The sequence below is a fragment of the Rhinatrema bivittatum genome, chromosome 1 (assembly GCF_901001135.1).
Source record: "Rhinatrema bivittatum chromosome 1, aRhiBiv1.1, whole genome shotgun sequence".
In the NCBI taxonomy this organism is placed as follows: domain Eukaryota; kingdom Metazoa; phylum Chordata; class Amphibia; order Gymnophiona; family Rhinatrematidae; genus Rhinatrema; species Rhinatrema bivittatum.
This window is the reverse complement of record NC_042615.1, coordinates 348811154-348826908: the sequence shown is the minus strand read 5'-3', so window position 1 is coordinate 348826908 and position 15755 is coordinate 348811154. Positions and strand designations below refer to the sequence as shown.

General features: G+C 46.3%; 1 protein-coding gene across 7 annotated transcripts in view; it reads right to left on the bottom strand.

The window, feature by feature from the left end:
- The window catches only part of HELQ (helicase, POLQ like), a 187628-nt gene that overhangs the window by 85178 nt on the left and 86695 nt on the right, over nt 1-15755 (bottom strand). For all 7 annotated transcript variants that reach the window (XR_003856394.1, XM_029599498.1, XM_029599489.1 and 4 more), the window contains 2 exons: nt 6169-6310; nt 5145-5249 (listed from right to left, as the gene is read on the bottom strand). Coding sequence is in view for 6 of the 7 variants with exons in the window: in XM_029599498.1 (XP_029455358.1) it covers nt 5145-5249; nt 6169-6310 (247 nt within the window). In the remaining variant the exon portion in view is untranslated. The remainder of the gene's footprint in view (nt 1-5144; nt 5250-6168; nt 6311-15755) is intronic.

Here is a 15755-nt window from a genome sequence, read left to right as displayed (position 1 = left end):
CGCTGGGTCCAGTCAGTCTCGTATGTAGCAGAGAATGAAGTGATAAGAAAGGAGGAGAACTTAACACCCAGATGGGTGGTATTGTCAAGACAGACATCCTGCTGTCCTCTAAGAACACTTGTTATAGGTAAGCAACTCTACTTTCTCAGAGGACAAGCAGGAAGGCAGTCCTCACACATAGTAACCTGTAGCTACAGACTGACCCACAACAACAACAAAAAGAAGTATAGTGCCAATAGGCACACAGCAAACAGCACAAAAACAATGATTTGGTTTGGGAGGTTTTTTTTGGCAGCAACCAGCCTTTTTTCTTTATCCTTACAGTAACCTCTAGTGGGGGGCAGCAGCCTGGAACAGAAAATAATGGACCATAGGCAGAAAGGAGTAGGGCTCTACCCCACCAAAGACTCCAAAGGAAGGATTGGCCAAACTTATTGTCACGCTGGTCATCCCTATCCAAGCAATAATGTGATGTGAATAAGTGCAGAAAACGCCACTTCACAGCCTTCCAGATCTCCTCCATGGGGCTGATCGTAGGTGTGCTACTGACGCTGTCATGGTTCAAACAAAGATTCAGATTCAGCCCCGCCTGGGCATAACAAAAGGTGATGCAATCTGCTAGTCAATTAGAAATAGTCTGTTTGGCAATGACAATTCTCAACTTGTTGGCATAAAATAAATAAATAAATAAATAAAAAAAAAGCTGGGTGGACTTCCTATGGGCTTCAGATAGCTCCAGGTAGAAGGCCAAGGCTCTCTTTCAGTCCAAACAGTGCAGTGCTTGTTAACCACGGTGGGTATGCAGCCTGGGAAAAAACATTGGAATGATGATCGACTAAATAAGATGGAATTCCAAACCAACTTAGGTAAGAACTTAGGATGTGTGCGCAATACCAACCTACCATGGAAAAACAATGTAAGGTGGAAAAGTTACTAGGGCTTGGAGCTCACTAACCCTGCAAGTGAAAGTAACTGCCACCAAAAACACAATCTTCCAGGTCAACAAGTGCTGATGTATTACTTCAGGGCACTAGAGTGCAGTGACTCAAAAGGAGCCTTCAATCAACTGGGGCAAAACCACATTGAAGTACCATGACACTGCAGGTGGCTTCAAGTGAAGCAGATCCCACATAAAACGGACAACTAAAGATTGTACAGAGATAGGTTTACCTTCTACATGGTGATAGTAGGTGCTAATCGCACTAAGGTTAACCCTCACCAAACTGGTTTTGAGTCCATTTGATAGATGTAGAAGGTAGTTATGCAGTTTTTTGGTGGAGCAGGAGAAGATCTAGGGCCAGTTGCTCATACCACACAGCACACTTAGTGTTTGGGTAATTGCCAGGTTCTTGTGGCCTGGTTTGGCCTCTGTTGGAAACAGGATGCTGGGCTTGATGGACCCTTTGTCTGACCCAGCATGGCAATTTCTTATGTTTTCCTGGAAACCACGAGGACAAGAGATACATTCTCAGAGACACCAAGGGGTTTGCAGGATGAACCTCTCAAAATCTATGCAGTGAGCAAGAAGGAGTGGAGGTTGGGATGATGCAACTTGGCCTGGTCTGAGAAATGAGATCTGGGGAAGTCCCCAGCTTAATTGGTTCCTTGATTGCCAACTCCTGGAGGAACGGGAGCCAAACCTCTCAGCCAAAAGGGGGCTATGAGGATCATGACCCACTTGTCCTGCTTGACATGCAAGAGAATGTCACCACTAGTGGAGTTGGAGGATATGCATAAAGAAGGCCCCTGTCCCAATGCAGGGAAAGGATGTCCAAGGCTAGTTTGCCTGGAACAAAAGAGTGGTACCTTTAAGTTCCAGGGAGACGTGAACAGATCCACTACTGGGGTTCCCCAGCAGTGGAAGATCCGGTGCGCCACTTCCTGATTCAGGGATACCTCATGTGCTTGCAAGGACTAGCTCAATCTGTCCAATACACAATCTCCATGATGACCAGGATCATCATCCTGTGAGAGATGGCTAGCTCCACAAGTGGATGGCCTCCTGACACAAAGTAAGAGTCTATTCTCCCTGCTTGTTGATGTAATACATCACTACTTGGTTTTCTGTCTAGACAAGGATAACTTTATTGGACAGTCAATCTCGAAAGCCCATAGATCATACCAAATCGCCCAGAGCTCCAGGAAATTTATCTGATGTAACCTCTCCTGAGCGGACCAAGCTCCCTGGTTGCACCCTCATGGGCCCACCACTCGAGATTACACATCCTTCATAAGGAGAATTTGGATGGGAGGAAATCTATGACCAGATCCGAAATGTTCCACAGAGGACAGGGAGTCCCGGAGCAGCTGTGTGATCTGGATGCTATCCTGGAGGTCAAGGGTGGCCTACAGCCACTGTGACCTTAGTCCATTGGCTTTTCTCATATAAAGATGTGCCTTGGGAGTCACATGTACAGTAGATGCCATGAGGCCCAGCAGTCTTAACAGGTGCCAAACTGATGTCTGCTGACTCACCTGAATCTCCACTGCTATGGACACCAGAGTGAAGGCCCTTTGTTTTGGAAGGAAGGCCTTTGCCTGAGTCGTGTCTAGCAGAGCTCCAATAAACTCCAATTGAAGTGACAGACTGAGATAGGACTTGGGTTAGTTTATGATGAACCCTAGTAATGCCAACATCCAGATAGTCATGTGCATCGAATCCTCTGCTCCGACCTAAGAAGTGTTCGTGACCAGCCAATTGTCCAGATATAGGAACACGTGCATCCCGTGTTTGTACAGCTTCGCTGCCACCAAAGGCAGACGTTTAGTGAAAATGCGTGATACAGACATCAGCCCAAATGGCAGAATGTGATACTAGAGATGTTGGTCCCCTACTATGAATGGTAGGTATTTCTTGTGCCCTGAAAATTTCTCTATGTGCTTGCAATATTTAGATTAAAAAAGGAGAGCCAATCCCCTTTTTGCAGAAAAGGAATCAAGATGTCCAGGGAAAACATCTTGAAATTTTTTTTTTTTTTATGAACTTGTTCAAGGCCCTCAAGTCTGTTTTCCTTGGAATCACGAAATATTTAGAGTAGAATTCCTGCCCTTTTTGCCTTGGTGGAACAGGTTTGACTGCTCTGGCCAGCAAAAAGGAGAAGAGCTCCACATGCAGAGCAACTCCATAACAGGTCTGGGGCTGATTTGATGATGCAGAGGACCCACATATGTCCGAGGTTATCCTGGGCCAATGGTTCCAAAAAACAGTCTGCCTCCAACAGGAAAGTCCTGCAGCACAGGTATCCTAGCAATGCTCTCCACGGCCTAGTCAAAACCCCATTCCCGGTGTTGCCTGGGATGATGTCTGAGGCTTAGGCGCCCACTGTTTCCGCTGACTGGCAAGTGGGGCCTGTTGCAAACAGGACCAAGGAAGTGGAGGATAGTGCCTTCTCGGATGGAAGTGCTTTCTTTGCTCCAATCTTGGGTACCTCCTAGAAGAGGAGGCTGGGTCTGGCATGGCTGTGTAGAGCTACTGGAGCATTGCACAATCCCAGATCTATGCCACTGCATCCTTCACTCTCTGATAAGAATATCCCCAGTACATGGCACATCGGCGAGCTACTCCTGCATCACCATGTCAGGCGAGTCTGCATGTCCCAATCTCTTGAGAGACTCTCAATGCTACTTTGAAAACACCTATGATCATACATTTCTCCAGCTCCTCCTCAAAAACAGCAGATGCCAACACCAACTGGGATGTAGGAGATGTGACCACATCCTCTTCGGAACTGAGAGGAGGAGGACTGATAGCTGGCACCAGGTGTCTTGAGCCCCACGGCAGGCATAGAGGATGTGCTCTCCTCATCCCAGGGCCGCTTTGGGGAGTTCCCAGCATATGCCGGCCCGTCCCTATTCTCAACACCATGCTTCGATGCTTCTTAGTCTTCCCACAATGCTCGGCATGTATCTTCCTTGATGCCGAAGTCGAAGACTCCAAACCCGATGCATTCTTTAAACGGGGGAATTTTGACGACCGTCTTTCTCCAGGTTTCCTACCAGCCACTAAAGTCAAGGGAACTGGTAATCCTTCCGATGCTGTTCCTGACATTGGTGCAGCTCAGGGTTCCTTCAGTGCCAATATCTCCCTTGCAGATGCCGAAGAATTGGTCTTCCAGTGCCCAGACATTCCATTTATTTAATTTAACAAAATTTATATGCCGCATCATCTAAAATTCTGAGAGGCTTACCGTTAAAACATACATAATGTAACAGATCTACATACATTTCTACATGATAAAACCACCATAAAATACACAAAAATGGAAAAAAAATAAAATAAAATGAATTAAAATTAAGAAGTGGCCCACATTTGCTCACAATGCTGATAAATATTCCTGCCAATCATATTAAAAAAAATACAATCTCAAACAAATGTATTTTAAGCTGTTTTTAATACTTAGGACATGTCTACTTTTCCATAATGATAAAGGTAGTTTGTTCCACATCTCAGCACCAGCAGCAGATAATTTATCTTGGGAGTCTACTAGATGAATAATTTTGTGATTCGGGATATCCAATAAACACTTCCATGAATGCTAATTGGGATAGTCATCTTTTTGGGGTCATCTCAGTGCACTTGCAGCATTCCCCTGATGCATGTGATGCCCCCAGGCACAGAACATATCTATCATGATATATATGGTCCTGCAGTGAAGGCACTGCTGGAGCCCACTAAACATGGTTTCACAAAACAAAAGGGATTCAAAGCCAACTATAGCAGCAGAGGCTCAATGGCTGGTGGGCCAGAGGCTCCACTCTGGAGAACAACTGCAAAAGAAAACTTTGAAGAAACGCCAAAAAACCTTCCTAGGAAGACTAAGAGGAAAAGACTGCAAGATCCTGCAATGCAACTGAAAGTAAAAAGAAACATTTGAGTTAAGAAAGAAAAAGAGAGAAAAATCTCCCAGTTTAGACTGGTTTATGGGCTCCATGGAAAGAGACTAAAGGACCCTGCATGGATGCATGTTATAGTAGCATGCCATGAGCAGGCCTAGCAAGGCTCGCCCAAGTTCTAGAAACTTTGGCATAGTTTTTCTGTGCCAGGCTCCATTGGATGTCGTCACCCATGTGTAAGGGACTGCCATCCTGCTTTTCCTTGGAGAAAGCTCCTCTCTCCAGTTATTTAGAAAGCTATTAAATCATACCTTTAGCCCAATCAGTGACAGGAAAAGGCTTTGGATTCCCTTGCAGTAGTCATGCATCAGATTGCTGTAGCAGTTCTCCAAAGGTCTACTAATCAAGTCTTTAACCTAGCAATAAAAGCAACAACAACTATTACAACTTTGTCTTGAGATGCTTACCACAATCACAATAAACGCCTCAAGTTCTTCTCATAAATAAACTCAGCTTATAATTTCCATTCTGAACTTGCTTGATTCATTATGCTTTAAGGAGAAATGTTTGACATTTTTCCCTCAAACACTTTCAACTGTCACATGTGTGTGTTGATAAAGTTTCCTGGTTATGAAATCAGTGTCTTACTGCATCCCCAAGTTTGTTATTGTGCCTAATAATCAACAATCATTACTTATCCAAAGGGCAATGTTTAACTCTTACCTATTTGATCTGTCACATTAATTTGCTTTTCTTTACATTAATGTACCAAACTAACCTCAAAAATCAGATTTGGCTTCATAAATTTGTAAATCTGCATTAGAACATAGATTAGTGTATTGAATGTATTGTGTGGAACATATCTATAAATTATAGCTCACAGTTTAAGCATCTCCAGTAAATGCTGTAAAGATTATTAGACGACCTATATACAAGGGTAGCATGTGCCAGCACACAGCAAAAACCATGCAGATTCCCATACCAGATCTCTGGTAGTAATGGGTTAAAAAGAAAAATCTTTGGACAGAACATGCAGAAACACACAAGAAAGAATACAGCACTAATGTAGTGCTATGGCTGATATACACTGTGCTACCCTATGGAATAGCAGGTTTTGTGCCCACAGCTTCCCCAGGGTCAATGGAAATTTGCACTTGCAGCAGTGACAGCAACTTATGATATGGCCACATATTTCACTTTTGTGACTGAACTGCTATGACAAGAAGACAGAGTGCAAGATAAAGGTCCTGAGAAAATAAAATGATGCAGAAGATCATATGCAGATATCTCATACCCACCTTAACAAGGCTTAAAAGCAAAGAATGAGTGAATTACCAGCTGTTTCTCTTTCTCCTGTGCAATAAGAATGCTTTCACCAGCAGTATCAATTCCAGCTCGTCCAGCTCTACCAATCATTTGTTTGTACTGTGCCCTCTTCAGGAAATCTCTAGCCACATAGGGAGCCCGTATCACAACCCTACCAAAAGAGAAAACACCTTGCATATCAGAATCTATTTCAGTTACAATAAAACATACTGAACTTGCTTAAGGCTGAAACTTGTAAGCAGTAGCACCAATCATCAAAACTTCAACCTTAGCTACCAACCATTTACCTGTCTCTCATAAGAATTAATTTAACTTAAAAACAAATTTTTTTTTTTGTGTTTAAAGATTTTTATTGGAACAGATACGTATTGACAAAAAAAAAAGGAAAATTAGTTCTTACCTGTTAATTTTCATTCCTGTAGTACCAAGGATCAGTCCAGACTGCTGGGTTATGCCTCCCTTCCAGCAGATGGAGTCAGAGAAAAGCTGAAAAGCACCCACCATATAATCTGGTGTGCCACCTGCGATCCCTCAGTATAATCAATATCAAAGCAGAATGAACAGCTGTCAATATAACTTTTATTGTAATTCAACAACCAATGACTAGACCAAGACAAACTTAAATGTCTTGAAGTAAACTTATATAAACGTCTTAAATAACACCAACCATGTCGCATAGATGCATAGACTGAAATAATCTTCCAAGAGAATACAAACTGCTGTACGAACTCTCCTGCCAATGGGCGGGCATCTGGACTGATCCTTGGTACTACAGGAACGAAAATTAACAGGTAAGAACTAATTTTCCTTTCCCTGTACGTACCAGGATCAGTCCAGACTGCTGGGATGTACCCAAGTTGCCCTAAAAGGGGAGGGGCCTGGAGAGTCCGGCGCGGAGCACACTGCTGCCGAAGGAATCCAACTTTGGATCCCGGACATCCAACCGGTAATGTCTAGCAAATGTGTGCAATGATTTCCAAGTAGCTGCAGGGCAAATCTCTTGGGGCGAAACATATTGGCTTTCTGCCCATGACGCTGCTTGTGACCTAAGAGAATGCGCTTTAAGGCCCTCTAGTACTGGGCGCCCGTGACCTATGTAAGCAGAAGCAATAGTGTCTTTCAACCAGCGGGCAATAGTAGTCTTAGAAGCTTTAGATCCTTTCTTCGCTCCGCTCCACAACACAAAAAGATGATCCGACAATCTGAACGGATTGGTAACCTCTAGGTACTGTAAAAGGACTCTACGGACATCCAACCGCCTCAGATCCTTATCCTCGACAGAGAATGCTGGCAACTCGATAGATTGGTTGACATGAAATGCCGAGACTACTTTCGGAAGGAATGAGGGTACTGTCCGAATAGTAATTCTCGAATCAAAAATATGCAGAAAAGGCTCCCTACATGACAAGGCTTGGAGCTCCGAAACTCGTTTAGCCGAACAGATAGCCACGAGAAACACCCTCTTAAGCGTTAAATCCTTCAATGTGGCTCGCTTCAAAGGTTCAAAGGGAGAGCCACAAAGGCTACGGAGAACCAAATTTAAACTCCATGATGGACAAATTGCGCGCACTGGAGGCTTCAAGTGTTTGGCCCCTTTCAAGAATCTTGCCACTTCTGGGTGAGCGGCAATGGAAGCACCCTCAACCTTACCCTCAAAACAGCCCAAGGCTGCTACCTGCACGCCAATCTCTTCCGTAATCCGTCCTGTAGAAAGGCAAGAATGTGACCAATAGTAGCTTGCTGTGGGGGCAAAGTCAACCCACGGCACCAAGAATCAAACACTTTCCATACTCGAATGTAGGCTATAGATGTAGACGTTTTTCTTGCCCGTAAGAGGGTGGTAATAACCGCCTCCGAGTAACCTTTCTTTCTTAATTGTCTCCTCTCATAAGCCAAGCCGCTAGACAGAAGCGGTCTGCCTGATTGAAAAATACTGGACCCTGATGTAGTAGGTTCGGCAGGTGACCGAGGCACAAGGGACCATCCACCGCTAGGTCGACCAGATCCGCGAACCACGGTCTTCGCAGCCACTCCAGAGCCACTAGAATCACTGGTCCTTGGTGAGATTCTATGTGGCGTAATACTTTTCCTACCAACGGCCAAGGAAGTACCAGGGCGTCCATCCCTTCCGATCCGTGATCCCTTCTGCAACTGAAGAAATGGAACGCCTTGGCTTTCAGACGAGTCACCATTAAGTCTAGGTGGGGGGGTCCCCCACCGGCTGGAGATCAGCTGCATTCGCTTCCTCGGATAGCGCTCATTCTCCGGGATCTAGTCGCTGACAACTGAGGAAGTCCACCTGAATATTGTCGAACCTGGCTATGTGAGACGCAGCAATGCGGGCAAGATTGCGTTCCGCCCAGACCATTAACATGTCTGCTTCGTCGGCCACGGGACGACTTCTTGTGCCTCCCTGACGATTTATGTAGGCCACAGTGGTCGCATTGTTGGACAGAATCCATACTACCCGGTGATGGATCGGGGTAGAAATTCCTGCAGCGCCAGAAAAACTGCTCTGGTCTCCAGGCGATTGATGGACCACTTGGTCTGTGGCTGTGTCCAAAGACCTTGTGCTGACCTTGACTGACAAACTGCCCCCCAACATGAAAGGCTGGCATCGGTCGTCACAATTATCCATTGAGGATTCTCCAGGTCCACCCCTCGAAGTAAGTGATCTGGAATTAGCCACCAATTCAGATTGGACCTGCCGTTCCAGGAGGGGCAAGGGAAGTTGAAACTCTTCCGACTTGGGGTCCCAATGTGACAGGAGTGCCCTCTGCAAAGGTCTCATGTGCGCAAAAGCCCAAGGAACCAATTCCAGCATAGATGCCATAAAACCAAGAACCTACAAATAGTCCCACACTACAGGTGAGGGAAGAGAAAACAGGCGTCTTACCTGAGACATCAGCCTGTCCATCCACACCAGAGGGAGTGAAACCTTGCCGACAGCGGTATCGAAGCGGGCTCCTAAAAACTCCAACACCTGGGAAGGAACCAATTGGCTTTTGGCACAATTGACCACCCAGCCCAGGGACCGTAGTCGACGCAATACTGAACGAACCACTTCCCTGCAAAGAATCTCCGACTTTGCTCGTATAAGCCAATCGTCCAGGTAGGGATGTACCAATATCCCTTCCTGAAGGCTCGCTGCCACTACCACCATTACCTAGGTGAACACGCGGGGAGCTGTCGCTAGTCCGAATGGCAGGGCGCAAAACTGATAATGTTGTCCCATGATCATGAACCTCAGAAATCTCTGATGGTGCAGTTGGATTCCTATGTGGAGGTAGGCCTCCGTCAGATCCAAAGAAGCCAAAAATTTGCCTTTGTGGACAGCCGCAATAACCGATCTCAACGTCTCCATGCGAAACCTCGGTATTCTCAACGCTCTGTTGACCTGTTTGAGGTCAATATTGGCCGGAAGGAGACTTCCTTCTTGGGTACTACGAAATAGATGGAGTAGCGACCGGTCTGGCGTTCGGCTCCGGGAATCTAAACAATGGCCCCGAGAGCCTTCAACCGGGACAAAGTTTGGAGACAACTTGTTGCTTCTGCGGGGGTCCGCAGGGGGATTGTAGGAAGAGATCCCGCAGGGGCAGAGCAAAATCCAAAGTATAATGGTGATTTATAATATCTAGAACCCACTGGTCCGAGGTAATCTTGACCCATTCCTCTCGAAAACGCAAAAGTCGACCCCGATCCGTGGAACCGAGGAATGGGCCGGCGCCCCTTCATTGGGGAGATTTATTGTTGTGGGCAAAGGCATGGGTGGCTGCAGTATGCTGTGGCCGTCTGCCACGAAAGGAATATGCCCATGATTGTGCTTGGTTAGCCGGTTGTCGAGGGTTATAGGAAGAGGAACCCCTACCAGTCCAGAAACGGCATTGCCCCTGAAAACGGCCCCTGTAGGCACCAGGTGAGCGGCCCGACCTGGGTTTGTCCTCCGGGAGCTTGTAAACCTTGTCTCCCAAGGCTTTTATAAGCTGTTCGAGTTCATCTCCAAATAATAATTTTCCTCTAAAAGGGAAGGAACCCAGTTGAGACTTGGACGAGGCATCTGCCGACTAGTTACGTAGCCATAGAAGTTGCCTGGCAGACACTGCCGACGACATAGTGCGTGCCGAAGTACGAAGAAGATCATAAAAGGCATCAGCTGTATAGGACCTGCTCGACTTCCCCCGGGGGGAAGGTCCTGGGCTGTGAGCATCTGTTGAACCTAACGGAGGGTGGCCCTTTGCATAAGGCTACTACATACTGTGGCTCGTACCCCCAAGGCAGACACTTCAAAAATCCGTTTAATTAATACTTCCAATTTCCTATCCCGGAGGTCCTTGAGTGCTGTGCCTCCCTTCACAGGGATAGTAGTAGGCTTTGCTATGGCTGTGACCGCCGAATCTACCTTGGGAACCTTGAGGAGATCGAGCGAATCATTGGGAAGCGGGTAAAGCTTCTCCATAGCCCTGCTAACCCTCAAGGGAGCCTCAGGTGTCTCCCATTCCCGGGTCACGAGCTGGAAAAGCTTTGGATGGAACGGGAAAGTTTGGGGAAGAGCCCGAAGACCCGCCAAAACCAAATCCCCTGGGGAGTTATCCAAGACCTCTTGCGGGATAGGGATCTCCAGTTCCTGGAGTACATGGGAAATTAAGGGGTCCAGTTCCTCTCTGCGGAACAAGCGGAGTACCTGCAGATCATCCCCCTCCACCGGGATGGCATTATCTACCCCATCACCCCCTGCCTGGGTGGAGGGATCCAGAAGATCCGGATCCGCCATAATAAGGGGGTCAAACAACCCCACTCCCAGATTCTGCCGTGTAGTGCAGGATTCAGGTCTCCCCTGATCCTTGGAAGCTCTAAAAAGCTTAGCCTGGCTAGGAGGCTGGAATTCCCCATCAGCTTCAGCTTCCATATATGCCTTGTGTAAAAGGAGAACAAACTAAGAAGAAAAGAGATGCCATTGCTTTAAGTGCTCCCCCGACGGCAGAGGTGGAGCCGAGGCATCCTGCAAGCCGCGTGGTCGCTGAGGACTGAGGGCCGGCAGGGAAAGATCCTCCCCCTCCTCCGATGAATCTGCGTCCCTGTCAGCTGCAGCAAGATGGCTGCCGCTCCCGCGCTGATCGGGAGCGAGGCAGGCCTCTGCCTGACAGCTGACTGCCAACCGCGCGGGCCCGGCAAGGCCGCCCCTCTGAGCCAAATTTGACCTGCGCGAAGGCCCCTCGCCCCTGGGGAGACACCGGGAGCAGAGGCCTTTGCGGGAGAGCCGGATCCCCGGCTCTCCACAAGCTATACAAGCACTGCCACGCGGCATCAAGAGAAGTGCAGCAGCCAGGTGGAACTCCACCCCCTCCGGAGGCCCGGGAGACTCCGAGCAGGCAAGGGCTGTCAAGAGGAATTAATGAAAGGTAAAAATAAAGTATTGAAATTAAATTAATTTGTTTTACTTGATCTCTTTATTTATTTATTTATTTTTATTTGTAAGTCAGCCTGTAATGGACAGCCAGGCCATAAACAGCAAAATTAAAACATTTCAGATCTGTCCAAGGAGGGGGAGAGTGACCGGCCCACCGGTAAGTTTTCCCCCTCCGCTCACCGGGCTAGTAACTCAATTCTCCGGGAAATTAGTTGGAGGGCAATGCCCTACCGTGCCTGCCAGAATAGAGCTGCTGCTTCACTGTAAATTCAAAAAATCCTTTCCTTATTTTTTGTCAAAGGTTGATTTAGTCAAAGGTTGTCTGAAAGAAAGAAATCAAACCTGACGGGAACAACTCCCGGGAAATTTAGAGAGAACCAGGACCGCAGGTTATGCCTCTCAATCTGCTGGAGTCAGAGAAATACTGGGGGATCGCAGGTGGCACACCAGGTTATATGGTGGGTGCTTTTCAGCTTTTCTCTGACTCCATCTGCTGGAAGGGAGGCATAACCCAACAGTCTGGACTGATCCTGGTACGTACAGGGAAAAACATTTTTTAATCTATGAAGAGTCAACATAAATCTTTCATTCACTCACTTCATCACAAAAATTTGCTCCCATATTTACTACATTTCTTTATATTTTTTTAAGGTAACAATAATGAATGATCAGTAGCTACAGCTAAAGCTCTGATGATTGGCACCACTGCTCAGAAGAGACATGCGTGGACCAATTCAACCTCTATCTTAGTTATGTATCCAATACATGTGCACATATTTTATGAATAAAAGTACCATTCATGTTCCAATCAGGACAAACGAGCTTAGCCATTGAAATTTGATAACTGAAATATTGTGTACACTGTGAAAAAAGCAGCACTGCTTACCTGTAACAGGTATTTGCTGCGGACAGCAGGATGTCAATACTCACAAATGAGTGACATCAGATGGAGCCCGGCACTTATGTCAAAATTTCTAGAATGGACTTAGCTTCATTGAGCTTGCTCACACATGCAATATACCACACATCTACACCGGGTCCCCTCAGTCATATCAGAATTCAGAATAATAAAAATATAAAATGAAAAAATCCACAATGGAAACACAACTCTGCAGGGTGGAGGGCAGGTTTCTAGAGGATTCACATTCTGTTGTCCTAGGAGAACACTTATTACAGATAAGCAACTCTGCTTTCTCAGAAGATAATCAGGATGGCAGTCCTCACACATGGATGAAACCCTAACTACAGGCTGCCCCAACATAAAACGGGACCAACAAAACCCAAACAAGTGCTAATGGGCACAACAACCACCAGTTTTGTTGGTACCGAGAGGGAGGGGGAGGGGCCAGCCTGAACAAAAACATTGGGACCTACGTGGGAACAGAGTTTGGTTCTACACCTCAAATAAGTTCCAAAGGACAGATTGGCCAAATCTGTTGTCGCTTAAGCCATCACTATCCAAACAATGCGATGTGAATGTGAGGAGGGAACTCCATGTCACAGCTCTGCAAATCTCCTCCATGGGAACTGCTCGCTAGTGGGCCACTGACACTGCGATAGCCCGAACAGAGTGAGCCTCAACATAGCTCCCAAGAAACAGCCCCACCTGGGCATAACAGAAGGAAATGCTTTCTAACTGGCTAGCAAACAAAAGGTTGAGAGGACTGTCTATGGGCTTCTGTCTGCTCCAGATAGAAGACTAAGGCTCTTTTGCAGTCCAAACTGTGCAGGGCTTGCTTGTTTTGGTGCCAATGGGGTGTGGGAAAAAATGTTGACAGGTCAATGGACTGTTAAGATGGAATCTGACTCCACAGGAGTGCAGTGGCTCAAAGGGAGCTCTCATCAGCTGAGCTACCACTAAGCTGAGGTCCCAAGACACAGCAGGAGGCCTCTGGGGAGGCTTCAACTAAGAACATAAGAAATTGCCATACTGGGTCAGACCAAGGGTCCATCAAGCACAGGCTCCTCTTTCCAATAGTGGCCAATCCAGGCTACAAGTATCTGGCAAGTACCCAAAAACTAAGTATTTCCCACGCTACTGATGCTAGTAATAGCAGTGGCTATGTTCTAAGTCAACTATTGCCAAGCAGCCCCACCACCATTACTTCTCTCACCAAATCCTGCGCTCCACTGAGAATTAGATCTAAAATTGCTCCCTCTCTCGTAGGTTCCAGAACCAATTGCTCCATAAAACTGTCATTTATTCCATCCAGAAACTCTCTCTCTCTAGCATGTCCTGATGTTACAGTTACCCAGTCAATATTGGGGTAATTGAAATCTCCCATTATTAATGCACTACCAATTTGGTTAGCTTCCCTAATTTCTCTTAGCATTTCACTGTCCGTCTCACCATCTTGGCCAGGTGAATGGTAGTATACTCCTTTCACTATACTTTTTCCCAACTCACAAGGGATTTCTACCCATAAAGATTCGATTTTGCATTTAGTCTCATGCAGGATCTTTATCCTTTTGGACTCTATGCCATCCTGGACATAAAGTGCCACCTCACCTCCCAGATGCTCCTCTGTATCATTGTGATATAATTTGTACCCTAATATAGCATTGTCCTACTGGTTATCCTCCATCCACCATGTCTCTGAGATGCCAATTAAGTCTATGTCATCATTCACTGCTATACATTCTAATTCTCCCATCTTACTTCTTAGACTTCTGGCATTAGCATACAAACATTTCAAAGTGTGTTTTTTGTTTGTATTTTCATTCTGCTTTCTAATTGATAGGGATAAATTGGAATCTTCTAGCTCAGGTTAGTTTTTAATTACAGGCATTACTTTTCTTATTAATGGAACCTCACTGTTGGGATGCCCTAATTCTAATGCGTCATTAGTATACTTTGAAGATACCTCCCTCCGAACCATGTGCTGCTGAGTGACTGTTGGCTTTACCCTTTGTTCTAGTTTAAAAAATGAAGCAGGCACCGCATTAACCGTACAACTATAGGCTGTACAAAGATAAGCGTAGCATCTACACCATGGTGATAATGCGCCAATCACACTTAGATGAACTCTACTGGAGTTGGTCTTCAAAACAGCTTCCGATAGGTGTAGAAGGCAGTCAAGCAGCTTTTATGAGTGGAGAATGAATCTAAGGCCTTCTGCTCACAACACATAGAAAACCTCCTCCACTTCAGTTCATAGGACTTTCTTGTAGAAGGCTTTCTGGAAGCCACCAGTACTCGAGACACATCTTTCAAGAGATCGAGTGGTTTCAATATCAATCTCTCAACATCCAGGGTGTGAGCGACAGGGCATGGAGGTTGGAATGGTACAACCGGCCTCAATCCTGGGTGATGAGATCTGGGGAAGTATCCAGTTTGATCAATTTAGGAATGGAACATCTCCCAGAGGAGTGAAAACCTGATCTGTCTCAGCCAATGGGAGGTTATGAGGATCATGGCCGCTTTGTCCTCACGAAGCTTCAAGAGAGTATTTGCTACCAGTGGAGATGGAGGATACTCATACAGGAAACCCTCACCACAACTGCAGACAAAGGCATATCAGGCTGGTTTGCCATGTGTCTTATAAAGGGAATAGAACTGAGGAACCTTCCTACATCTGGGCTTCTCTAGAGGTGAAAAGATCCAATTTGAGACCCTTGGTCCAGAGACCATTCATGGGGTCTGAAGGCACGACTCAGCCTGTCCACTATTACATTCTCCGTTCTGGTCAAGTATACCTCCCATGGGATGGTGCTCAGGGCTAACACCCACAACTAGATCTGGACTGCTTCCAGACACAAAAGGTCTGAGCCTGTACATCCCTGCTTAATGCAATACTACACTGCCACTTGGTTGTTGGACTATATCAGAACAATTTTGTTGGACAGCCGATCTCAAAGCCCACAGCGTGTACCAGATCATCCAGAACTCCAGGAAATTGAACTTTGGAAGAACACACCCTTTTCCAGATTTGAAATTTCCCGCCACTAGAACAAAATTCTGGAGGGACGGTGCGACTGATGCAATCCTGAGGTCCTGAATGGCTTGATGCCACTACGACCTCAAGGTCCATTGGGCCTTTCCCATCAGCAAACGTGTGGAGGGAGTGACATGTACTGTAGCGGCCATATGGCCCAACAGCCTCAACGTGTGCCATGATGATGCCTGCTGGCTCTGTTGAATCCCCACTGCAATGGTCATCAAGTTGATGGTCCATTGCCGGGGCAGGAA